Source organism: Hylobates moloch, unplaced genomic scaffold (genome assembly GCF_009828535.3).
Source record: "Hylobates moloch isolate HMO894 unplaced genomic scaffold, HMol_V3 SCAFFOLD_43, whole genome shotgun sequence".
Classification (NCBI taxonomy): Eukaryota; Metazoa; Chordata; class Mammalia; order Primates; family Hylobatidae; genus Hylobates; species Hylobates moloch.
Window position 1 is genome coordinate 918951 of NW_026652318.1, and position 28000 is coordinate 946950.

General features: G+C 39.4%; 1 protein-coding gene across 3 annotated transcripts in view; it reads right to left on the reverse strand.

Moving 5' to 3' along the window:
* LOC116463592 (voltage-gated potassium channel subunit beta-1) overlaps positions 1 to 28000 on the reverse strand; it is a 494818-nt gene that overhangs the window by 63049 nt on the left and 403769 nt on the right. For all 3 annotated transcript variants that reach the window (XM_058434750.1, XM_032146779.2, XM_032146780.2), the window contains exons 3-7: positions 21778 to 21815; positions 17193 to 17272; positions 14852 to 14896; positions 10980 to 11024; positions 9066 to 9109 (exon numbers count right to left, since the gene is read on the reverse strand). In XM_058434750.1, coding sequence (XP_058290733.1) covers positions 9066 to 9109; positions 10980 to 11024; positions 14852 to 14896; positions 17193 to 17257 — 199 coding nt within the window. In that variant the 5' untranslated portion in view covers positions 17258 to 17272; positions 21778 to 21815. The remainder of the gene's footprint in view (positions 1 to 9065; positions 9110 to 10979; positions 11025 to 14851; positions 14897 to 17192; positions 17273 to 21777; positions 21816 to 28000) is intronic.

Below are 28000 nucleotides of genomic sequence, written 5' to 3' on the forward strand. Positions count from 1 at the left end.
AGAGCTTTTTCAGGAATATTATCACTGTCACAGGAAAATATACACTTAGAAACGACCTTCACAGTGACTTGTATGTGGCAATATCCAGAAGCAAAATTTAGACTAAAAAGCAGCTTCTTTCCAACAGTTAGTGTTTTTCTTCTTGAATAATGCAAATTAATGTTTATGTTTTGGATCACTTAATAGGCTTATAGTGAGCTAGAGGTACATTTATTACACATAAAACTCATTAAAATGATTAAAATGGTTTAAATCAGAAATAAATGACTGCGCCAACCCCATCTTAATGTAAACGTTGGTTTTAATAGTAATATAAAAGGGTTAGCAAATGAAGCCTGTGCTCAACACTTTACTAATTGGAACACAGTTTAAGGAACATAAAATATAGCTGAGCTCTACCATTTCTATTATTCTCTATTTTGGAGGGAAGAAACAAAAACACTAGACGCTATAGAGACTGAAGACGTAATATGAAGGAGAGAATAAGAACTTAAAAAGGGAGTCAGGAACCAATCGCCTATGTTTCAGCCCTAACCATTTGGTCACATTTCTATGAATACTCAGGAAAAAATTAATTTTAGCAAAATTAATACTTCCCCGAAATAGAATGTATTGTATATAATATTATGCAACCAAAAGGATGACAGTGTTCGAGAATCATGTTACCCCATTTCCATGGGGCACAGCCTTTAGCATTCTCTCATCAGCCTCTTTAATTCCTCAGGGAGACCAGAGGCTTTACTCTCTTTATTATAGGCATAAAATTAACTGCATGTTAAATGAGACTCTTATAAATTTAAATTTGGTTCATTTAAATTTGATTTTTCTTACTGGTTTATCAGCCAGCCACAATTACTTTTCTGACAGGAAAATGGAGTGCTTGAATATTGTTCCAGAAATATTTTCCATCCATTGAGAAAGGATTGTCTGTGATGGCAGCTTGCTAAAAGCTTTGATGAAGAGATTAGGGCAGACAGATGTTATGAGGTCTAATGCCTGCTCTTATAAACCTTCCTTGATGCTCAGGCACAGGGTATCACCAGCTATCTCAAGAAACAGTGTGAAATTAAATTAACATGAAAAAGTATCATGATACGAGCCACTTTTGGGGACAGTTGTATGCAGGGAGGAGGTAAGGAAAGGACAAGAATGCTAAGTAAACAAATAACAGGGTATCACAAGGTTTGAAAGGTCGGAAATCTGCACCCTAGCATGCTAGGGACCCCACTTGGGTTCTTTGACCTTTTGTTGAGACTCAATTCTCTAGTCTGCAGTGGGCCTAACAATACTGACACCTTCAGAATTGCTGCTCCTGGGAGAGCTGTGTAACATAGTCCACAGAACCAGAATGTGAAATTATACCATGGTGTTCACATCTGGAAAGTTTCAGGGGGAAGACAGCAAAAGACCAAATGCCAAAAATTTTCACTAGACCGCCTGTTTTGGAAAGGGGCATTTAATGACAGTTCTGGCCTATGCCTGGCAGAGGAAATAAGTATCTTGTTTTCTGACAATGGCCCTCTCTCCCCATTCTTTTCTAAACAGCTCAGTGTGGGCTGAGAGTAACTAGCAGAAGAGGCTACAAATAACTTGGCACTGTTACAGCACTGTGTGATCAGACATGTCACAGACAGGTGTGACTTTTGTCATTTATTATTCCATCCCATGAGCATGTATTGGGTTCCAATTTCATCCTGAGACTGTGCCAGGCTCTCGGGGTTTAAAGATGCACAGACACAGTCTTCATCCCAAGGAGCACTAACAGTGCATATTGAGAGCATCTATTGGCACAGGTTCCTTGTTCAAGGTCATAATGTGTACCTGGAACTAATGATATGGACTTGATACTAAGGTCAGTCTCATGGTATTTGGTCATTCCCACCTCTTTAATGTTCTCTGAAAAGCAGTCTTTCTTGATATTTGGCAAGAAATTCAAGTATCTGAGGCCAGTGATCCCTCCTCTGACTTTGAAGTGGAGTGAAAGGAAATTGTCCCCGTAAAGGATACTATCCACTCACTTTAAAAATCTCAATCACATAAAGTCTTGTAATCCATGGTATGAACTTTGGATTCTGTGTGAGATTTAAAGACATTGGTGGAGGGGGGGAGGGTCGAGTGAGGAGGAGATTAAGCAAAGGAAATAATATGATCAGATTTCCATTTTGAACCGATGGCTCCACCTGCTGAGAGGGACCTGAAGGCACAAGAGTGAAGGCAGGCACAGCCACCGCAGCCCATCCAGCTCAGACAAAGTTAGTGAGAGGTGTACACATTTGGGACAAGTTGTGTAAATAGTAATACATGGACTTGCTGGTGTGCTGGATATAGGGTGTGGAGAGTACAGTAAACAAGAATGACTCCTAGATTTTTGCCCTGAGAAGTGAAGTGACTGTTACTAAATGGGGCAGTCAGGGGGAGAGCCAACCAGAGGTGGTCGGGGAGCCAAGTTGAGTCTAAGCATCACCTCAGTCACTACATGGAGCTCTTGGCAGCTGGATGGACCAGTCTGGCATTCAGAGGAGGTGAGGTACAGGGTTTGGGATTCAGGGTACTGATTTGGGCTGTCCCGAATGACCCTGTGATATCCCTTAGCCTCTCTGAGCCTCAGTTTCCTCATCTGTCCAAGGACAAAATGGTGCTTGGTGATCTTCCTGCTTTGGTCTTTCATGTGACTGCAAACCAAATCAGATATTCCTGCTTTTTCCTATCTGGATGCTTTAATTTTGTAGAAATACATAAATTAAATCAACATTAAGGCATGTTTCATGAGTATCTCCTTAAGAGCCATTTACGTTTAGTTTCAAAAAACAAGTCATCATGTTCTATCTCCATTTAGCAAATGTTTGTTGAGCACTGGCTCAGGGCTAGGTATTGTTTTAAGTAGACATGCAAAAATGCATTAACCTTAGCTCCAGAAGGGCAGCTGGGCAGCCAATCTTAACCTAAGGAGGTAAGTGCTCCAGTGCAGTAAATGCACTTGCTGAAGGCAATTTGACCTTAGCCTGTGCCTCCGCACTAACCCAGCGTCTGTGGAAAGAGGAAAACAGGAGAAGCAAGAGAAATGCTCCCTGACCTTGAGGAGATAAAAGTCCACAGGAAAATAAATTACTTAAGGAAAATAGTTTTCAAGTGACTGCAGTCAAAAAAAATCTAAGTCCATTTTTCTTTTAGGTTCCAAAGTTTAACAAGAACCATACTGTTTAGAAGGTAACCTTAATTCAATTTAAGTGTATTTCACAGGTTTCTAAAGAAATATGTTTATTCCAGACAGTCAGCAGATTGGCACAGTTAGAGGTGAATGGGGTGTTCAGTGTTGCAGGTTTGACTGTGTGGAAGCAAGGAAGTCAGTTGTTTGGAGATTCTGCAAGGGTTATATTTAAGCATGCTGTGTCGTTACCTTTTACACCTACCACGCACCTGCTTTTCTATCTAGCTTGCAAAAAAAGTTGCCTTAAATAATATACATTGTTTATATAATTTCTAGTTTTTTCTCAGCAGACCTATCACCATAATTTGAGACATCTGCTTCTTTTTTTTTTTTGAGACGGAGTCTCGCTCTGTCCCCCAGGCTGGAGTGCAGTGGCGCAATCTCGGCTCACTGCAAGCTCTGCCTCCGGGGTTCACGCCATTCTCCTGCCTCAGCCTCTCTGAGTAGCTGGGACTACAGGTGCCCACCACCACGCCCAGCTAATTTTTTTTTTGTATTTTTAGTGGAGACGGGGTTTCACTGTGGTCTCGATCTCCTGACCTCGTGATCCGCCCGCCTCGGCCTCCCAAAGTGCTTGGATTACAAGCGTGAGCCACCACGCCCGGCCTCTTTTTTAAAGGCTAGGTTGTATTGGAATCACATTCAGCATGTGGCTGTGCCTCCCTTTACGAAACGTGGTTATCCTTGATGGCTGATGTATGTTTACGTGAACGTAGTACACTGAAAAAAAATCCTATGGCAAATCCATTTGTTCAGAAATGTATTCTTTAATTGAAAAATCATAGATTGTCTTTTTCTTTTAAAGTTCGTAGAGCTTAACATTTGTTATTAATTAAAAAGTTTCAAGCAGAGCCTTCTCAGATTATTTTCCTCTCCTACTCCAAAAACAATGGCAGTGGGTTTGTGTTTTGAATTGCATAACCAAACTGTTTACCTGAAAGGCAAATGCAGGGTCGGACACAGCTTTTGGCTGTTGGAATACACAAGTGATTTACTTATTCTTACTTGGTGACCTACCAAACTATTTCTTTTCCTTTACATTAGGCACTAAAGGAATGTGTTTTATTTTATTTAAATTAATTAATTTTTTCTGTAGAGAGAAGGGTCTCACTATGATGACCAGGCTGATCTCAAGCTCCTGGCCTCAAGCCATCCTCCCACCTCAGCCTCCTAAATCGCTGGGATGACAGGCAGAAGCCACCATGCCCAGCCAGCACCAAAGGAATCTGTTCTGCTCAATTCTAAGATTGGCTCAAATTGGGGTTTAAAAAATGTTTGTGGAATGGCTGAATGAGTAAATTGGATTTTAGAACCTGAGGGGACTTTGGGATTCTAAATGAGTGTAATCAATCTACTAGTGAAATTTCTTCCTCCTCCTTGTGAATCTAAGGAGAGCATTACACCTAAGCAGATCTAAGTCAAGAACTTTGGGCTCATTAAAAAGGCCTTTCAATATGAATTCTTTCAAACCTACATTATACACAAGTCAAGCTCATTGTATACTCTGTAAACTAACTCAGGTGGCTAAGGTCACCCAGCACAGAAGTGGCCTGAACTCTGTATCAATTTGAACTTTCTGTCTTATCCTCTAATAGTACTTCTCTAATTTAATTTGTATACAAATCTCCAATGTCGAATAAGGTCACCTGCATCACAGAACCAAGTACCAATGAAACCAAAGGATAATGACTTGTACACTTTTTTAAACTTTATTTTGGGTCTCGTCTCATGTCCTTGCTTTTCTGCAAAATTCACTCAATTCCCTAATTTCAGCCTGCCTAGAAAATACTTCAAGCTAATTCTCTCGTAATCACAAAGCTTTATCTTTGGCAGAAACTATGGACTGTAAAATAACACCACCAGCAGCAACATAATAACAAATGATCTCAATTCTTCTTCCATCTCAAAAGTTTGAAATTTTGTGTTAAAGTTTGAATCTGGGTCAGCTTGAATTTCAGCTGAACTGGTTTATCTATCCTCAGAGATTAGTTCCTAAGAGAATTCCTGACTTATTTAAAGGTGGAGGGAATTTAAGGTTTTTCTATTATGTCATATGAAGCTTGAAAAAATGCTTATTTGTAGGCAGATCACCTGAGGTCAGGAATATGAGACCAGTCTGGCCAACATGGTGAAACCCTGCCTCTACTAAAAATACAAAAAAATTAGCTGGGCATGGTGGCACATGCCTGTAGTCCCAGCTACCTGGGAGGCTGAGGCAGAATTGCTTGAACCCTGGAGGCGGAGGTTGCAGTGAGCCGAGATCGTGCCACTGCACTCCAGCCTGGGCGGCAGAGTAAGACTCCATCACAAAAAAAAAAAAAAAAAAAAGAAAGAGAGAACCCTGAAATTGTGTACACACTCTGGTAAATATTAAAGCAATGGAGACGCAGTGAGGAGCATAGTAGTAGACCTTCTCCATTCTTTTTCTCTTCGATTTTATATTTCTTTGTTAATTACCAGTGTGAACCATTTTCTGAATCTCTCTTTTCTAATTAATTGGATTAAAAAGAAAAGAACAAAAAACAAGAACTTTTCAGGAAACATACTGCTGCCCTGTTCATTCAGCGTGGTTCTGTAAGCTGACTTGAGTTATTTGTCACTGGCAAACTCCGTGGAAGAGAACACAAGTCATGAGGGCAAATGCTGGAGCAGGAATGCTAGGACAGTAACAGCTTTGAGAGGCAGGTTAGCTTTAACTTTATAATGTCAAATGGGACACTAAGGCCTGAGAAGGGATGCTGTTTGGGTGAGGAATTTGGAGGCTTTTCTTAGGGGTAGAAGGTTGTCATTTATTGTAGCTGTTTCAGAATGTCACTGCTTAGTAAAGAGTATCCTTATCCACGGAATGAAGACTAGCAGTTGTACTTATAAGGACAATGATGATGACAAAAATAATATGTGTTAAGTGCTTATTATGTGACAGACACTGTGCTCAATGTGAATTATGTAATTTTTATCCCCATATAGTAACCCTTATATTTATAGTCTATAGTTAAGGAGACAGAGGCTAGGTAGGTTAAGTAACTTGCACAAAGTCACCAGCTCATAAATGACAGAGTTGGAACTTGAACAAAGGTCTGTCTGATTTGAAAGCCAATATGCTTAAAATTATATTTAAAAAACAGTCAGTGAGAGATACCAAACCTATACAAAGACTTTGGAAACAATGGGGTGATTTAATTATTATGGTATATATATCTATGTACACACACACACACACGCATGTACACACATATGGTTCACACTGGCAATCAAGAAAGAATACATATATACATTCTGAGATCTGGCTTCAAAAGTCTTCATTTTAAACTCAGTGATTGAATACTGAAACTATTTTTTTTCTATTGCAAGTCTAAGATATTTCAATGTAGTCTTGTTTATAGGTCAATAAAGATCTTCAGCTTCCAAGTCGGAATAAAAATACTCAAATGAAACATTATCTCTTAGGTTCAAGGACAGAAAAAAGTTCACAATGAAATGACAGCCTGGGATAAAATATTTGCAATACATATAACCAAGCAAAAAGTGAACATCACTAGTATCAAAGAGCTCCTGCAAATTATTATGACCAAGACAAACAAATCAAAAGAAAAATAGCCTGACAACATGAAGAGTGAATTTCCAGAAAAAGAACAAAATTATTAAAAGAATTATCAAACTCACTAATAAACAAATATATAAATAACTTTTAGAAAGTAATTTTGTGTTAAAATTTGTATAATTCTTTGACTTAGCAATGCCACTCTGGAATCTACCCCATTTACCTAAGGATGGTCGCTTGTATAATTCTTTATAACGCTCAAAACTGAAAATAATCTGTAAGTTGTGTATTTTAATTAAGAAAAAAATCAAGGCTTAGGTTAATATTTGTAGCCTGGTTCTACTGTTTTTATATATATATTTAAAATATAAGCCAGTGTTTGGATGGATGGATAGACAGCTAAGTCAGTACAACCATAGAGAAAAGGTGAAGAAGATGTGCACCAGATTGTCAAACTCTAGGATGGTATGAGATTGGATGAGCAAATGGAGAACCTGGCTTCCTTATCTATTTTTATTTTTGAAGTGGTGAGATTAGAGCACATTTTACATTTTTGGTAATGTTAGTATTTCCTAAATGAAATTATTTTTTAAAAAGGAGAAAATCACTTGTTTCAATGATCAATCATGAATCTAAAGTTACAAAATTCTTGGATTTTTTTTGAAATACGGATAGTTCACAATTTACAATGGTTTGACTTACGGTTTTTCAACTTTATGATGTTGTGAAAGTGATATGCATTTAGTAGAAACTGTACATCAAGTGTCCAAAACATTCTGTTTTTCACTTTCAGAACAGTATTCAATAAATTATTAATACATGTGACATTTAATTTATTATAAAATAGCCTTTATTATAAAATAGCCTTTATTATAAAATAAGCTTTGTGTTAGATGGTTTTACTCAACTGTAGGGCAATGTAAGTATTTTAAGCATATTTAAGGTAGGCTAGGCCAAGCTGTGATGTTTAGTAGGTTAGGTTATTATTAAATGCATTTTCAGCTTAAGATATTCTCAATTTTAGATGGGTTTATTGAGATGTAATCCCATCATAAATTGGGGAGCATCTGTACTTCACAAACTAGTATAAACTCTTAACATTTTTCTTTACTGCAAAAAGTATACGTGTAAAATTTTATATAGACAAGCAAGAAATAAACAAAAATTACTCACAATTCTCACAATCTTCACGATTAAGTATAGTAGTAGTATTTTATTACATAATGGTTCTTGTTGACTGTTTTATTTCCTGTTTATTTCTAAATTATACAAAATTTTGAGTGCCTTGCAAAAGTAATGCACCAGGAATCAATTACCTAGTGGTAATTTTCTACACATTTGTCTATGCATATGTATATACCCTTCTAAAACAGTATAGTATACTACTCAGTGATGAGTGCACTAAAGCCTTAGAGGTCACTACTATACAATTCATCATGTAACCAAAAACTACTCGTACCCCAAAAGCTATTGAAATAAAATATATATATATGAAAAATCTAAACAACAATAAAATTAAAACCAAAAAGTATAGTAGTCTAAACATATGTCTACACAAAAATTTGCACACAAATGTTCATAGCAGCATTATTCAGAGTAGCCAAAAAGTGAAAATAAGCCAAACGCACTTTAACTGATAAATGGATAAACAAAATGTGGCTCTCCATATAGTGGACTATTACTTGGCAAAGAAAGGGATAAAATACTGACATGTGCTACAACATGAATGAACATTATGCTAAGTGAAAGAAATCAGTTACAAAATGTCATATATCATGAGATCTCATTTACATGAAATGTCCAGAATTGTCAAATCTATAGAGATAAAAAGTAGATTTATGGTTGCTTGGGACTGTGGGAGGGGGTGAGGAGGTGATGGGGAGTGTCTTCTAGTGGGTATAAAGTTTATTTTAGGGGTGGTAAAAATGTTTTCACATTAGGGTGTTTGGTGTACAACTCCATAATTATATTCAGAACAAATGAAATCTACACTTTAAATGGGTAAACTTTCATGATACGTACATTATATCTCAATAAAGCTCTTTTAAAAAGTCTTATGAGAATGTTTTATTAATATTAGTAATAGCTGAAAATGAGAAGAGTCCTATGCAATTTTGCCTTTTCCTTTTGAGTTCCCATTCTCCCCTCTACATCTCTGCATTCCCTATATTTAACCCCAAGAAGAAACTTGGTTGATTGTGGCACTTTTCATATAGAACTTTTTCCTCTTTCAGTGTGTTCTGAATTTGTTTGGTTGATACCTTTCTTGAATGAGGGGCCCACAACCAAAAATAAAATTGAAGCAGAAGTACCCACCTTCAATAATATGCTTTCTTGACAGCCCTCTTTCTGTTTCAGCTCTGCCAAGAAAAAGAAGCAAATAACTTTGAATGAGAGTGTGCTTTCTTTTCTTCTCTAAATCTCTGGTCTGAATTGCTAATTTTGTACCCTGTTCTTATCAAATTCTACACCACTGGAGGCTAAGGAGAGAAGTCTGGTGGGCAACACACTGAACCCCTTTTCTTTGGAGATCTCAGTAGATGAATTATCCATGACTGTCTCCATGCCACTAACATGCTCAACACCAGGCTCCAGTTAACAGCAACTCAGCCACGTACACTCTGTCCATATTTAATTCAAGACACTGTACAACCTTTTCACCTTGTTCTTAACCAATCTAGAGAAAATAAAAAGGCCTGACATACGTTTGTGAGTTTATTGTAAGATTGCCAGGCTGCTGAACTTTTTTGTTAGCTTTTCTGATAAAGGAAGCAAATTTGGAAGTGCCTTTTGACTTCTAAAATAAATTTTAAAACTAAATTAAAATGTGATGAAGCAAATGTTCCTTAAATTAGTACCCCAGAAGGCAGACCCTTAATCATAAGGACTTTTGCCTTCCCAATTCTCAAGCTCTGGCCAATTAGAATGAAATATGGTACTTGAATTTTAAAGTATCCATAACATGTTTCTTCAACATCAATACCTTTGGCAGCTTCTTTTTAAATATAATATTTACCATTCACTTTTGTGAATGTATTATTTGGTATTTTTAATAAGTACATTAGTAATACCGTAGGTAGTATTCTACTACATATTCTACTATATAACGGTTCTTGCAGACTGTCTCATTTCCTGAAAGGTTTTGTAGCATTTCGAAAGCACTGAGCAATGGCACTGTGAATCAAAGCATGGACAATGAAAATCCACATTTCTCATAGGCATGATGTTGCTTTATTTTTGTACAGATTACTACAGGAATAAAAATGTAAATTCCATCTTTCTGTCTTCATATCATTATAAATAGGCTCAAAACCAACAACAAAATAGAGTATGTGTTTGCAAGTGTGTATATACATAGACATTTTGATTAGAAGGTTCCTAAAGAAGAATTGGCCTCTGCCTCCAACTAAAAAAAATTCCCTATCAGTTATAGGAAGGTAAATAAGGTTTTGTTTGTTTTTGCTTTTTGTTAAAACTCCAGCATTTTTTTTTTTTTTTGCGATTTCTGTCTCAAAGATGGAAAAGCACAGTACCAATGATTGCTCTGGTATATGGAATAGCTTGCTGTTTTCTTACATGTTTGTCAAAAAGGCCAGCCTTCCAAGTCCTGCTGAATAATGTAAGTACCAGTTCAAATATCAGCAGGCCCATAAGAAGCCAGTTCATCCTGTGAAATCTTCTCTGCATCCCACAACAGAGAGCATTTCTCTTTCATTTGGCCTGACAGCGAGTGATACAGGTAGCTCCATGTTATTCTCCAATGAGATGGTCCTTTTGATCGGCACTTTCAGAGCCCTCTGCAGAAATGATCAGAGACTTAGACATGGAGCCAGACAAGATATTTTTATCTTTGCGTTCTGTACAAGTCTCTGAGTTTTGGCAGATTTGAGTGGCTTTTCTTCTGTGATGCTTTGTGCCTATTTTTCTTTCCTCAAATTTGAACTCTATTTTGGAAATGATTCTAAGTATGAGATTGGTATTAGAAAAATCTACATTAATCACTTAGTAACAAGTGACCACATGCTTTGCACTAAATTTCTTTGGGAGTACCTTGCAAAAATTAAATCTTAGGCTAATTGCTATTTCCTTAGTGTGAGAAAAAAAAGCAAAAAACAAAAAACCCCCTCTCTAAGCCAATTAATCTTGGTACGTTATATGTAAAATAACTGCTTAATAGCAAAAAAGCATGAACTACTAGTTGTTTTCTGTTTAGTAGGAAAAATAACTTACTTTCCACCCCAGTAGAGTTTGGTTGTTATGACCAGACTGGACCTCCTGTATATCAAACAGACAAACACAGAGAAGTAGTAAATAAGTGCAGGTTATTGTACCAAGTCATATTATTATAATAGCACCAGAAATAATTTGTTATTATACCTCACATTTTAAAAATTGGTAAAGAGGTAAATTTGTTAATCCATCTCACTGAAATAAAGACAAAGGGAAGCTAGTGAGGGGGGACTCAAAGTCGGATCCTAGAGGAAGAGGCTGAATGGAAATGATCTTTGCCTGGAGGAGGTGGAGGGCAGTGATAACAAGTCAGATTGGGAACTGACAGCAAGCCCATGTCGACACAGCAAAGTGAAGGTGAGTGTTGGGCCAGCATGGAGGGTCAGAAATGGCGCGTGGGGATGGAAGTGAAAGGACTGAGGGGATGAATTGCTTTAGTAGATCAAATGAACAAACACCAATGAACATGTATTCAGCATCTGGCCTAACGCTGATTGCATGTGAACTCTTCCCAGGAGGACTCCACTCTGCCAAGGAACATGGACCCTTGTGGCTCCGGCTTATTATCCCTTCTAATATCACGTTCACAGGCAGGAACTGACTACATAGACATCTAAATGATGAAGTGAATTATAATAGTAAATATTTAGAACAAACAGGAAAAAAATGTCTTTGAGTGTCTTATTAAATGGAAATGTCATTTTAGGAAAACAGTCCTAAAGTCCTTAGCTCAAGTTTCTACCATTTTACTGCTAAGGGAATGAAATGTGCAAATCTCATCAGCAAACTTACTACCTTCTGAAAGCCACAACCAAGGGCAGGAAATGCAATCCCAGCATTATCATCATGGAATAAGAAATACGTCTTGAGAACTACAGGTATACAATAAAATTGGGAAACAGATCTCAGTGCAATTTAGTTTCCTTTGGTATGTAATTTGATTGCACTGGTCTAGAAAAAAAATCATCTGAGAGTCAAAGGTTAAGGCCAATCTTCAGGAGTGCTTGAAATAAGGCATTCATAATTCCATCATCTGTAGAGTCAATGCCTCAGGGCTCTCGGGTATAAAAGCCTAGTATGATTCATGATAACCAATGGGGAATGACGGTGACACCTCTGACAACTTGGCTGCAACAAGAAAAATTTGTTGAAAATGTTAGCAGCCCCATCCCACTGAAGTTAATCCCCCAAAAGTAATTTGAATCACTATAATGGAAGGTCGATAAATACATGTACCTGGAGATAACACAACCTGAAAGGGCTGATGTACTTTCCAGGTTAATACATCAACCTCATGATACCTATTATAATAGCAATCTGCCACAGGGGAGCCCAGTCTCCTTTAGCACTTTCAACCTTCAACAAAAAGCTGGATGGAATATTATAAAAAATGAATGCAGTCCTTTTGATTATTCAAAGCTGCACATTCTATACAAACACTGCCACAGACTTAGTTTTTCAAAGTTAGGCTTCCTGTAAAATATTTGGCCTATATGGATATGCACACTAACATGTATGTTCAAAGAGCAAGAGTAGACAGCAGCCTGGCAAATTGTCACTGACTCCCACAGAGGCCATTAGAGCAACTCTTGTGAGTGGGTAGAGAATGATAATGTATTTTACAGTGATATAGCACAGCCTTCAAAATGCTTTTGCACACCTTATCTCACTCTGTCAGCATGACACTCCATGAACTGTTAGGCTGTCCATTTTACAGGTGGGTAAATTGAGAACCAGAGAAGTGTAAATAACTTGTCCTGGATAACGCAGCTAGCAAGTGGTAGCGCCAGGACCAGAAGTCAAGTGTGCTAGTCGAAACAGCTTTTATAGGCTCAAAGCTATGATGATATGGTTTATTTTTTCACCAGTCTCATGGGGGCAACTGTGAACTGATATAAACATTCTGGAGTATAATAATAGCTTGAGTTTTTATTTGCAAGAATGAAAAGCAGTTTGTGGAAAATGCATGGTAATCTATTTTCTACAAAAGGTATATAGAATAGGTTCTGCAGCTATAGAGAGTGATAATTTAATGTTCTCTGGGTGTTAAGAAAGAAAAGAGCTACTGTACTGATGCTTTCCCTCCTTCCTTAGATGTACTCCAGCAGCCTACACCTTGTTGCAGACCTCACTGTACTATTAGTGGAATTTTCTCCAAGGTTTCTGTTATAATTGAATTGCATACCCCAAAAAGATATGTTAAAGTCCTAACCCGCAGAACCTCAGAATGTGAGCTTATTTGGAAATAGGATCACTGCAGATATAATTAGTTAATAGGTAGAGTAGGCCCTTAATCCAATATGATTGGTGTCTTTATCAGAAAACACTTAGACACATGAGAGGAGAGTTGAAGTGCTGCAGCTGCAGGTCAAGGAATGCCCAGGATGGCTGGCAACCACCGGAAGCTAAGAGGAAGCAAGGAAGAACTTTACCCAGAGGGTAAATGCCAGAGGGAGCATGGCCCTGCCAACCTTGAAGTCCAACCTTGATTTTGGATTTCTGGCCTCCAGAAACATGCAAGAATAAATTTCTGTTATTTTAAGTTACCGAGTTTCTGGTCCTTTGTTGCAGCAACTGTAGGGAATAGGTACAGTCTCTACTTAGGCAGTGATGGGTAAACCAATACTCTGAGTGGGAAAGTAACTCAGGCAAGGTGAAGGACTGAGTGGGAACATGAATGTTTTTCCATATATAAGGTGGAATATAGTTTTCTATTAACATCCTTACAGTTCCCTGGGATGGCGGAGAAGGAGAAGGGAGAAGGAGAAAGTAGGTCATCAAAGTTTATTTGTTCATATCTCTATAGATATTTGGTTTTCCGTTTCCACAGGGCCGTCTATTCCTACCAAAAGTTTATCTCAGAGTGGGGAGTAAGCAGCCCTAAAAATAAATGGGTCTGTTTCACCTTCTTAGTTTCGCTTCCTAGATAGAGTTTAAATCATGTGTGCAAAAGCATAATAAAACTACTCTTGAACTCTTTGAGAATGTCCATTTTCCCTAGACTAAATTTTAGAAAATATATGCTAAGTGTTGAAGCACGAGTACACAGCTCTTTCCACAGTTGTCTTCACTAATATGATTACACTGTCATTTATTTGGTAATCAGCAGATATTATGCCAGGGCAGAGGAGGACCCCAAACTTGTCCAGTAACCTTTCCTGGGCTTTGCTTAATTCTGTACTCGTGCTGGGGAAGTAGTGGCTGAAATCTATAGTGAAATGGGGAAGTATTACCTCCCCACTGCCCATAGATGTTATAGCTTCCCTTATTACCACTATCTTTGGCTACAGAAGGTGATGGAAAGGGACGTGTAAGCACAGCCCCTTATGTTTCTCAAGGATAGCAGATGAAGCACCGTTCTGAATAGCCAGATAACAGGGTTCCTGGGCACACAGGAGAGATGCTGACTAAATGTGTTCAGATAAGAAAGCTTTGGGGTATTTATCCCGAAGTCTTCTTGTTTCATCATTTCTTTGCATCCAGAGTTAATAAAATAAACAGCAAACATAAATGCGTGTGTGGGGGGGGGATAATCAGCTTCTTGTCAAGTTACTTCCTGCAAGAGATTAGCACAAATGGCAGTCGGAAGCCATGAACCTGTCACTTTTTTATGCACAAATATTTCATGAACATCCCCCCCTTCTCTGCTCAACTGTTTGGTAATTCATTGTGATCAATGACTAGTCAATAATTTTTGAAGCTCCAGAAGTGAACTTGCCGGCATTTATTATCAAGCCACTATAAATCATTGCTTTAACAACAGCTGATTTTTTTTGACAATCTTTTGGTCAGGTGTCATATAATTTTATTTTTCCTTCTCTGGTGCAAAATAATACCTTTTTAAAAACAAATAATTATGGCGAATGCAATACCTCCAGCCTTTCTTCTTGATGATGCTCCCCAGAATCACTTCAGCCCTGGAGGGGGAAACAGATAATGTCTTAGGATGCAGTGTCCTGGAAAAGCAAGAGTCAATCCAGAACACAAGAACCATTCCTTGTTTGAACTCTCAGTGCCTACATATCCCGAAAATAGAAGCCGCTCTCGGCTGGTAGCACAGTTTCCGCTGTTTCTGCTTGTGCCTGCAGAATCCTGCTCCAGAGCATTCCAGAAGCACCTGCCAAATCCTGACACGCTGGCAGGAGACCGCCTGCAGTCCTGATACTAAGCAGCAGCAGTCATTTTGCAGTTTGGTGTTTTTGAACCAATGATCCCATATATAAATGTCCTGCTTGGTGGTGTCCAAAGGGAGTCAAAGTTTTCCTTCTAATTGCTATGAAGCAATTCAACTGTGACCATGGAGAACAATGACACCTCACATTGTTTAGATAAAAAATATTTGCTCCCAGGTATAAACTGAGAACCGATGTGTGGGTTTAGATGTCCCACATAGAGAACACTCGCGTACAGAACATCATAGGTTCCAGTGACAAACTTTGTCATAGGAGCAAAACAGAGGAAGACATAATGAAGTGTCCTTCCTGCCCCTAAGGCTGGGTTGCAGAGGCATACTGAAGGCATCCACCATCCTCTCCTCTTCCACCTACCCAGGCTGGGACCCAAGATTGAGGAGACAAATGTTCTATGTCCCTCCCAGTAAGACCAACATTGTCAGAAGCAGCTGGGGTCTCAGAGGCTTAGTGAATGGGAGATCAGTGGAATTAGCACCTTGTCCATTAGGATGCTATGGATGGGAGTCATGGCTAGTCATTATTGGTCTTAACTGAGAGTTCTGTCTTTGTTAGAGTGTATAGCTTGCAATAAGCCATGATGCGGGTTAGCTGTGGAGTAAGCCCCGAAGAGACAAGCATTGAGTCTCATATTGGTGTTGCTTTTGTTTTTCCCTATCTCTCTTTTACCTTTTGCAACCTTGCATTTCACAGTGGAAACCTATCTCAATTATAGACTGACAATCAATAATTAATCAGAGCGATTATCCTCACAGGAGTAATACAAACAGGACTCTAACAGACTTGCTACTTACTTCTCCCTTTTTCTACCTTAGTGCCATTTGGTACTAAGCAGGATTCCACAAGAAGAAAACAATGGAAAGGGGTAGAAGGCAGAAAGGAGCAAGACCCTATAACCTTTACTTTCTCTCTTGGATTCAACAGAAAGCATCAAGAATGTGAGCTCTGAACCTCCTTGATGGTCCTTAAACATAGCCCTCTTCTTGAAAAGGAGCAAACTCATGCAAGGAAAATGCACTGGGACCATCCACTGATCATCCTGATTCAGCAAGTCCAGCAATTTGATTGTAATTCTCACCTGGAAGGAGATGAATTAGGCCTGCAGGTGATTATACCTCACAGTTCAGCTGGAAAATTGCAGAGCTGTTCAAACAGCTGGGCAGCTATTTAGTTTCCTTGGTTCTGAGAGCTGGACATCCATGTTCCCAGTAGGAGGCCAGGGAGCCCCAGATCTATTCTGAAATGTGCTGGTTGGGCTGGGACCTGGATGGCCTGAACCTTGAGGCCTGGCCTGGCACATTTCCTATGTGTTCTGGTTTAACAAGCCCTGTCTTAGGGCTCCAAATTTGCCTTGGGTTCAAAGGAAGGTTGCAGCTGGATGTGACTCCTTTCACAAAAGAAGAGAGGACTCTCTGCAGCCCTTCCTGTCCTCAGAATGGGCTCTGAGATCCCCTCTTACAAAAGATAATAGATTCTTTGGCATCTTGGGGGATCCTGACTTTGACGTCTGATCTTTCTGTAATGCTAGTGTAGGGACAGGCAAGTAAACAGTGAGAGCTCCTGTTTCCCTGCAAGGAGGATGTCCCAGTTCCTCAGCGGCTGAAAAACTATGAGATATGGTTATGAAATAAAAAGACTAACTTTTGAGCAACGATTTTGGAATCTGTTCATTCATTTGGTCCCTCATGTATTTAACTAATACTTCTCAATCTCCGCTGCCACTACTCTGGCATCAGACTCTGCTGCCCCTCACATAGACATGGCAATTGCTTCCTGGTCATATACCCCCTTCAGCCCATTCTTCATACGGGGGCCAGAAGCAGGAAGGTTTGGGTGAGCAGAGAGTGCCAGAGAGAGTCAATATCCCCAATTCTAGTAACGGTGGTAGAGGGCAGAACACAGCAGAGCCACCAACACGTGGAGAAAGGACAGAACCTTTTCACCAACATGCTGGAAATGGTCTGGGCTGATTCCTTTGGTGCTACAGATGCCATTTGAGTGACACAAACAAGTACTGACTTACTTTCCAGCAGCATAGACTTCGGCAGTATCAAAGAGGTTAACACCACTTTCATAAGCGATGGTCATCAGCCGTTCAGCAACCTGCAAGGGGAGAGAAAGGTCACTCAGAAAAGCCAAATGCTTTCCAAACCTGGAAGCAACTTTGAGTCCTCTACTGGTCTTTAGGAACACTGACCTCTCACTAACCACTCCTTATTTTTCTTAGTTTTAGTGAAGAGAGGGAAAGAAAGAAGTCTCAGCCAGTATCCATAGGACAGAAGTATTATTTCCTTCAGACATAGGGCACTAAGGGGTTACTTGAAGGCTGGGATTTAGCCTGCCCAAAGTGGATAGATTTGTGTTTCTCACTCTGCTGGGAAGAGCTGGTTTGACAACATTCTTTATGGTATCTTAATCTTTCTGACAAAGAGGGCCATTTGTATCACTGTGTGACTCCATTCCTCAACTCCTTTCTCCAAGCCAATAAGTTTTGGCAGCTGGGTGACTCCTGACCTGAAAGCTTGTGACTTTTTCCTTGAGGCTGAGACAGAGCTGTGACTGTTGTAAAACTCCTGCCACCCACAGTTCAGCAAAATCTCAGGCACCATCGTAGAGCAGCCATTGAATCAACACAGAGAGGGGGCAGCGTGCCTCTGACTCACCAGGAACCCAGCTCCTCACTGTTCTGCCTGCAAACAGGCCTCAAAGCTCCTTGTTCCTTGCTTTGTGCTGCTGAACGCAAGTGGTGAGTATGACACAAGAGCACAGAATAGCTATACACAGCTTAAGGAATAGCCGGAGAGGGACAGCCATAAACAGCAGTGGAGAGGGGCCATGTTTTCATTTTGCCGGTTGACTTACTGGTCATTTGAAAAATTACACACCTCACAAATAATTTTAATTGATTTTTCCATTATGTTTTGATGGCAGGCTAAAGTTGCTTCATCCGCATTTCCAAAATGAACTATTTTTCTGTTGCTTTAAAAATTAGCCTACCAAGAAAAAATGTTAAGCTAGCAAAATGGAGTCCATCCAGATTCTTTAGCATAATAGTATGCTATTACTGCTTTCAATTTACTACCATTAAAATATTTATCTTATATTCCTATAATTGTTAAATTATATCCTAACTGGAGATTAAAAGTTAAGACAAGTTTTCTCTATTATGACTGTCCTATGTTTTAAAAATTATTGTGCTTCTATTTTATATTAGCCTGTGTATGTCATATGACATATTGGTATATTATTGGATATGTACACAAATCTTATCTAGAGAGTTTTTTAAGATAAGATGGAGAATTCTGGATGGAGATTTAAACTAAACGATGACAGAGATGTTTCCAAATCATTGGACTTGAAGGCCTGAATGTGAAATAATGAAAAACATCACTAACTAAGTCTGAAGAGTGGTTTCTGGCCTTGAGGGTCCTACTTACTAGAAAAATAAACGTGGGCAAATCATCTGACCTCTCTGTAGATTCAGCTTCCTCGTTTGCAAAATGGGGTTGATTTTGTTCATGGATCTCCTCCTCCTGCATGAAGCCCAGAGGCCTCGGGCGAAGCTGACCTCACCTCCCTCTAGCGGGGGCCTGGGGGGCCTACGAGTGAGTTGCTCAGGAAGGGTCATGTGACCCACCCTGGCCTATGAGATATGAGGAGAAGTTTGCTGGAGACTTCTGGGAACATTATTCCTTGTTCCTACTGAGTTTCTAGGAGCAACACCCTTTCCCTGGAGTTACTGTTCTAATTGAGGCCTAGGTTTCCGGCAGCCACCTTTCTTAAGCAGTTGATACACAAAGACCCACAGGGCCAGAGACTCGCTGGGAAGCAGATTGGGAGTCACTGACTGAGGCAGCCCTGAAGCTTGCTCTTCATCTACACTTCTAGTGTGAAAGTCAAAATAATTTTTCTTTTATGGGTTAACCTAATTTGAGTTAGGCTTTTGTTACCTACAGTTAAAGGCACCTTAACTACCGTACAGATAAAAAAATGTAAATAAAACGCTAAAAATTAAGTGCTATAAGATGCTAATATGCTCTCATCATTTTAAATAAATAATTATTCATATCAGTAACATCTATCTTTATTTTTTGATGAAGCCAAATCATCTTTGAGAGGCACCTTACAGAATTTGGTGTTTGTATCCTTTTGATAATATCCCTGCCAAATGGTAATTCAATAAATGAACTCTCCCAGTGATGGGGACATCCCCACCTCCTGAGACAGTGTTGACAGTGATGTAATTGTCAACAATTAGCACACTGTGGTGTGGCCAGCCCTAGTATTCCATATTTGCATGTACTTTATGTTGAGATTGTTTGAAGCCAGAGAGAAAGCAGGAAAATCGAGGTAGGTGAACTCATTGCTATTGGTCCGCATTTTTGCTACACGGAAAGCACTGAGCTCAAAGATTTCTATGATGGGTGAGACTGAATCTGGCTGTGTCTCCCTTCTTCCCTTTGCTGGCATTCTCTCTTCAGGGACCCAGGGAAGGCCACAGATGCTCTCTGGAAGTACAACAGCTATTTTCCTGGTCTGCATCTGAGGTGAGCGCTTCTGCAGCCATTCATGACAGCTTTATTGTAGTTTTTAGACTTGAAATTTTGAAATTATTCATCTCAGAGGTCAGCCCTTCAGACTATGACCTGGGCAAGCTTGGCTCATTGCAGCAGACAGCAGACACTGTGAAGAGGAGAGTGAAGACTAGGGGGAAATAATGCACTTTACTTGGCCCCTCTGCTCAGAAAGGGAAGGTATTTTTGTCTTTTTCCCTTCCAAGCACCGTCAGTAGTAGGTTATACATGTGCTGGATACAGTGGATTATTAACTGTAGGCCTCCCTCCCTGCTTGCCACCTATTTTGTATGAGACTTCAAGTCCATAGTCCGTGCTCTGCTTTCTGTGGCTTTGCCTTTGTGCCTCCTCCATACACCCCTTCCTGGTGCCAGTCAGAGAGAGTCCTGTAGCAAACTCTGGGATGTGCCCTCAGGTTCTCCTTTGGAACTGAGGGACTTATTCCCTGAGCTGCTGGGAATGCTGCCATCAAACGGCCTTCCTCTGTCAGCCCTCTCTGGAAATTGCACTTGGCTAGAGAAAGTCACCTAGCCCAAGGTCAGACCTGCTTCCCGATCAGCCTCTGGTCCGATGACTGGTCAGTAAAAGGACATAAAGGCCCAGTCCTTTATGTTGTCCCAAACTGAGACAACTCTGCAGAACCACCTCAGTTTTGGAGATCCCCATGGAGTCGGCTGAGGTCATTGTTGAGGCTGCATTATGACCCAAGTTCTCTGTGTGCCCAGTGCTGCTTTCTTCCCTGCCCTATGCTGATCCTGAGAACACTTCCTAATAACTGTCCTGCATGCTACTCTCTAGCTTAAAGTCTGCATCCCTGGGGAGCCCCCATGAGGCAAGCCCTATAAGGTGACATGTGCCCAATACAGGGAACAGGCATTAGGACGGACAAGAATATACAGTTAAGACTTCTCTCTCAGATCTGCTAAATAACACTGGTGATTTTGGGAGCTGTGGAGAAAAGCCTCTGTTTCCCAAGTGTCTCGTTAGGAATGATAGTAAGAACTACCTTTGTAAAGGGCTTATTCTGGGCCAGGTACCCCACTAAGCACTTTACAGGTATCATCTCATTAATCTTAACCACCATCCTGCTGAGTAGAGGGTATGAGCGTTTTATTGATGTGGCCACCGTTAGTACACGTAAATGTTAGTAAACCAGGTCAGTCAATGGTAGAGTGGGACTGGATCCCACTCGGTGCACCCACTCAGAGACACTATCCCTGACTCTTCTTGCAGGTAGACAAGGAAGCATCAGAGGGACTCAGGGCATTGCCCTCAGGGGAGTTCTTGGTGCTCAATGCCTGCATACCTCACTTATGCCATGAAGGTATTCCTTAAAGGAAACGATAAAAATATCACTTTGGTAAGTACTGTTTTGACTGTGCAAATGATGATCTAAAGGAATTTTATTGTAAATATAATTACCATAGCTGCCATTTATTGAGTGTCTGCTACCTACTAGTCAGACGACTATATAAACATCTGACAAGCATGATGTGTTAATCCTTTCAACAGACCATCAAGGTTAGCATTAGCAGCTCATTTTATATAGGATGGACTGAGGCTCAGAGAGGTTAGATTAAGTCGCCCAAGTCAGGTGACCAACTGTTCAGTTTTTCCAGGACTGAGAGGGTTTCTGCAACGTGGGCTTCTGATACTATAATTAAGAAACTTCTGTAGAAACTGAGAGCAATTAGTTATCCTAGTTGCAGCTAAAAATAAACAAACAGATAAAGCAAACAACATCATAGCAATACAATCTTTTCATAAAGTGACTAATGTTTATTCCGAATTGTTTCATTCTCTGACTGTTCAACCTGCATATATAATGTACAGTTTCAAGGGCTATTAATAGTCTCAATGTAAAAAATACAACATGCAAAATAAAATCACAATAATCTCTGAGTCAATTTAACCATTTCCTGTGAATTAAACCTTATCCCTGTAGAATGTCAGGGTCCCAGGAAGAGGACTCCCGCTATACAGCTCTCTCTGCATTTTCTTTCATCAGCATAATAGAGGCCAAAGGTAACTTACCTCATCTGAAATTTGACCTCCAAATGTCACCCATGTTCCTAGAAAAGAATAAATATTTGCATATTATTCATCATCATTTTTCTAATATTCGGCATAATAAGGGAAATTCTTACCTTGGGACTACCTCAATAGGTTGTATGGGTAGTTCACAAAGGTACCTGGATGAGGGGCACATGTGGGCTGTGGTCTAGTCTGTCTTCTTCTAAGTATTCCAGAAGGGGTCTGTATCCCTCTGGAGAAAGGGGTGCTGTTTCTTTACTGAAAGCCACCGTACATACTATTGGCAGCCCTATCCTAGAAGATGCTTTCTCTTCTGCTATAGGACCATGGATGCTAGTGTACAAGATCCATTCTTGCTCCCACTGAGCTAAGAAGCCACATATTCTGAAAGTGAAGGTAAGACCTTGGGTTATGGTTATGGTTCTCCCCTTCTTTGCCTCCAAATAGTGGCTGTATTTTTGATTCATTATTACTTTTCAAATGAAACCTTCTTAGAGGTCTTTCCAGTGCCCACTTACAAGACTCAGGAGGTGACACTTATGTGCCTTCTCTGTTGTGACCTGCCATTCCAGAATGGAAATCTTCATTGGTTTGGGTGAGAGTGGAGACAGCAGCAGGATTAAGGTTTGGGAAGGCAAGGGGAGAGATGCACACTCAGCAGCCGAAGACGTTTGAAACTTCGTAAAGCAGAAGGGAAGCTGAAGTGGAGTGGGCACTTGCTATGCTGGTCTCCAGTCACCTCATTTATTCATCCTTTATGGATAGATCTTCCTAAACGGAGGATTTATTCCCTTCCTTTCCCTTCCTAAAGGAGGGAATGAATTCTTTTGATTCCTAATTATATGCCACATAAAAGCATTGCACTCACGTGTAAGGGACAGTGAGATGATTGGCCCAGTTCCTGTCTTGCAGGAGCTCACGGTTTATAAGACCACTTGACAAATGCTATGACTGAGGTGAACATAAGGCAGTTAAAAGGGAGTGCTCTATTTAGATTGGAGGGTGGTGGCATTCTAGGAAGACTTCCTAGAAGAGGTAACAGCTAGGTCGAGTCTCACAGGGGTTAACTGAACGAAGAAGAGAGGGACAGACATTCTAGGGAGAGGAAAGAGCACGGGCCAGGAAAGGAGGTGGGAAACTCCAGAGAGTGCTGATGAGCAGGGGCCTACATGATCAGGCCATGAGATGAAATGTGGGAGCACAGGGAGGGATGGCAGGAGTGAGAGCAGTAGGGCCTGGGCACAAGTGATATTTGGGAGGCATACAAAGAAATGTGGTCGAAAACGCATAGTTTGCATTTTGTAATAACAGTCCTAGCTACCATTTATGGAACACTTTCCAAATGCCAGACAGTATACTAAGAAGCTTACCAGATCACTTTATGCTTATTTCCAGATGAGGAATCGAAAATTAAACAACTCGATAAGTGAAATACCCAGGATTCCCCAAATGGACTGGCTTCAAGAAGGGTATCCTTTTCACCACACCACACTGCCTTATTAAGACCATTTCCAAATTAATTATGGCACTTGGATTTCATACTCCATAGAAATACGTTGATATAATTGTGCCTTTTCTCTTACTTCTCAGGGACTAAAATAAAAGTAGGGTATAAATTGTTTTACTTTTATACTCTACATATCCAGAGGTTGCAGATGGGCAGCCCACAGGGTGCCTTGTTTTGCTTGAATAGAATGGTGTTGATCCACCTGGTATTTTAATAAATTTTGAATAAGTTGCCAACATTTAAACAATTAGAAGATTTTTCTTGAAATGTTTTGATTTCCAGCTGCCTTTGACAGCAAAGGGCTGATGTCCTCACCAGGTAGACAGCCCCTAAATCAGAGGACTGTGCCCTCTCAGTTAATTAAAGCCTCCACATCTTCCTGTTGTATTCCCAGCACTGAAATCAAAGAGTAGTAGCTTTTTACCACCATGCGTTTACTGATATTTTTCTTACTGTAAAAAGAAGAGGAAAATGAATTTGTGCATCTCCTAAAAAAACAATTATTATAAGAAAAAAATAGGAGCATAACTTTTTTTGGGGGGAGGGTGGATGGGAAGAGTATCCAAACAAAGAATGTTTGCAAAGAAAAATTACATCTTAAGGTACCATTAAAAAAAAAATCAGACTTGACTGCTACACAGAAAAGATGGGTGTTGGAAAATTTAATGGACTGAAGAAATGGCAGCATTTGTTTTTGAATGAGAGTAAAACAAGTGAGCTGCTGTGAAATAGTTCTTTATTAAGTGAAAAAATTGCCTGGGTATCAAAACCTTTTTGCAGACAACACAGTTTATAAAACAGTCTGTTTTGAATGCTGCAGAAATTATGTGTCCAGAGCCTCAACAGGCATTTGTAAATGTTAGTCTAACGAGCAACTTTGTAGCTTGGTATGTTAAAAATAAGACTGAGAACTTTCAGGACAAGTTAATTTATGGGTGGCATTTTCTCTTGCAGCAAATGAGAACACAGATATAGAAATAGCACACTGTTAACTATATTTATTTGTGGTGTGGTGAGAATTTTGAAGGGGTCAAGGAACTTCAGAAACAGGAGCCCATGAAAGGCAAAACATCAGGAAATGGCTGACTCTGTGTTATGAAAAAGGTCTCAGACCATTTGGATGTAGAATGCATTGGTCAAAGTCACCAAGTGTTACTATAGATGGAGCTCTCAGGATGTGTGGAGTTAACGTCAGGCCTGTCAAGTAACAGCCCATAGGTGGCACTATTTTGTAGGTACACTATCCCTAAGTCCATTAATTTCCTCATTCATCAGAAATTGCTTTGGGCACAAAGCTAAAATGGGAGAAGCCATGGATTCAGTAATTAATACCACTAATTGGCTATTCTTCTATGTCTTTGAGCAAAATCAGGTCAACATTTGCTTAATGAATTTGCTGGCTTACTTGCACTGTGGTGCAGAAGAGATTTTTTTAACTGTTAATGTCATCACAGGGGATAGCCCTAGTTCTGCTTAGCAGTGAAGATTAGCCCAAAGTCCTGAGCTTTTTGCTGACTCTACAACTTATCTATATTTTTTGACTATTTTTCTATAGGTACAGTCACAAGCATTGCACAAATGTTTCATTTGTGAGCGTCTCTCAGTCCAGATAAAGTTAACTTTTTGGGAAATTCATTTGTAAAGGAATAATTTCATCTACTTTCCTACGTTGTGATCAGTTTTCAGAAATGAAGATGATACTGTAAAATTTATTCTCTAAAACTATGCCATTGAAAACCAAATTCTAAAGATGTTCTCAGACTTCAAACTTTATGAAAATAAAATAACATTATTTAGCTTACCTTTCTTATTTTTTGATAGCACCTATGTTGGGCTATGATTAGACATTATCAAACTGTAATGCAAAAATGGTACTGAAGTCTATTTGAAGTCTAAGTAGAACAATGCTGAAAGCCAGGATTGTACACACATTTTGGAAGAGGTGATTCTAGATATAAGAACCATTTACAGTAGTAATTCCATCCACGTCAGGAAGAGCCTATGTTTAGGAGCAGCTCGACTCCAAAATTAATCTGAAAAAAACCAACCACGCTCCTAGCTTAAGTGTTGAAGGCTGCATTGTGTACATCACAGTGAAAAATACAGGGCCTGAAACATGTTTTGGTACAGAAAAAGAGATGTGAGGCTTCTGATTCCAAGTCAAAGCAGTAATGAATTATGAAATAAAAATATAGCAATAATTGTTTTCCTTTTTCAATTAGTTTTTAAAATTTAATATGAAATGGCATACGAATATTATATATATTTACATTATTACATACCTATACCATAATTTAATAAGAATAAAGTGTTTGCTTCCATTTCTTGGAGTTTGTCATTCTTACATTCAGCTTATTTTGTTCATGATGACTACCTACCTGGCCCTTTCGACACTTGCTACTCATTTGTTTTCTAGCTACTTGTTTATAGAGTTTATATCTTTTACTAGAGAGTAAGCTGTCTGAGGGCTACACTTTTATTTCATTCGTCTTCGCATCTCCACAGCCCTAGAATAGAAGTGGGTTCTTAGTACATGGTCAGTAAGTGTTGGTTAAATTGAATTACATTGCCTTGTTGACTGCTACTAATCTTTAAAATTTTGGGATAATTTCCTACCAAGCAAACGTCCTTATTATGACTTATAGAAAAATGAATAATGCTCATCAATAATCTTTAGTTCTTCTAGTCTATAGATGATTGAAATGTTTCTCCCTATTCCTGGGTACCCACCCAGCTATGCCCCTCTGTGGAAAAAGGCCAAGGGAAAGTCTTTCTCCTTGGCTGAAATGCCTCCAGCAAGGGGATAGGTAGGTGGCCCAGTGTAGGTGGGGTCCACCGACTGCTCCTGAGGAGGAGTTGCCTCTCACAGACAGGACACATCCCCTCCTGCTGGAGAGGAATGGGGCAACAGCCTTCTAGACAGAAGAACTCTGTTTCTATGATTTTATTTTCTACTGTGCTCCACTCCAGAAGAACTGAGGTGACTTGTTAGTTAATATGATTCTCAAAAACCCTCTGTGACAGTTTTCTTAACCATTTTTGTCTCTAATGAGAACATGCTTTCCTGAGACCTAGGATGGCATACAATTATTTCACTGTGTAATCTCAGATTAGTGGGATGTTATTTACAAGATAATTTTACTAAACTGACAATAGTTATTTCTAACCTTTTAAAAGAAGGGAGAGTATAAAGATAACTCTTTGAACTATTTTGTGTCTTCTGATTAAAACCCTTTATGCACCAAGGAATATTTGCTTTGAAAACCTGTGTTAGGCTCCTTGGAGTAAATCTACCATAGCATAGAAAAATGATGGATGAAAGGTAAAAAGAAGAAAACTGCCCGCCCACACACATCTATCTTGGTTACATCATTATCTTTTGGTGATTATCAGGGTAATTACTTCTTGCGTATTCATTCAAAAAACATGTTTATCATTTAAATGACTGCCTTGCTTGGAGTATAAAGGATATTTAGACATTTAGATGAGATCATTTTAATATCTTACATCACCATAGTGCAATTATCAAAACCAGGGAATTAACATGGGTACAGTACTAATACGATAGGCCTTTCTGGAATTTCATTGTCTTTTTTTCTCTTCCAGGACCTTAAGCAGCATCCAACATTGCATTTAATTGTATGTTTTCTTAATCTACTCCAATACGTGACAGTTCCTCAGTCTTTCCCTGTCTTTCATGATGTAGACACTTTTAAAAGTACTCATCAAGTATTTGGTAGAATGTCCCTTAATTTGGGTCTAAATCATCTTAAGGTTATAAAGTTCTATATTACAGGTTGGTCTGCCTATGGTTTGAATATACTATTACAGCTATCAAGAAAAGAATATATAAATGCAATTATGATATTAATATTTATTATGCCACAGTTAACATTTCCTCACTTTTTCATTCAACAAGTATTTATTGAGTCTACCATGTGCCAGGCATTGTACTTAGTTTGTCAGGATGCAACAGTGAGCAAAACTGGTAATTATTTCTCTCATCGTGAAGAATTTTGAATACAGAAGTAACACAATCTGACTTTCTTTTAAAAGGAACACTTTGCTATTGTGCTAAGTAAGGATAGACTGTAGAGGCGAGGCTGAAACATGGGGGACCAGTTAGGAGGCTGTTCCCATAATCCAGGTGAGACATGACAGTGGTTTGGTCCAAGGTCGTGGTAGTGAGGATGGCGAGGAGTGGTTGAATTTTGGATAAATTTTGAAGGGGAGGCAATAGTATTTACTGGTGTACAAGGATGTGTAGGGTGTGAGAGAAGGTGAAACCTCTAGGAGAACCCAAGGTCAGAGTATGGGGAGAATGGAGAGCCAATTCAACACATTTCAATATAGATTTAATAATTTTAAGTTTGGTAAACAGAGCACATGTGAACTGCAGCTTAATATAGTCAAGGCGGACCAAATGTAGTCATAACTGAGAGACATTTCATCTGTTTTGAGGTGTTAATCTGTTACATCACTGAAGAATTTAAGATAAGAGATTCAAACCCTAGGTCACATTGAAATTAAGCAATACACCAGGCAAAATTAACATGTTCAATGTCTCAGTTGTATAGTATAACCCCCAAAGAGGAGTGGAACTGGAGGTGGAAGCATCCCTCTAAATTGCGTATCCAGCAAGAAATAGGTGTAAGCCCAAAACTAGAGTTGATGTGGAGGAGGGAGCCCTAAGCTGTTGGCCATCACCTTAAGCTC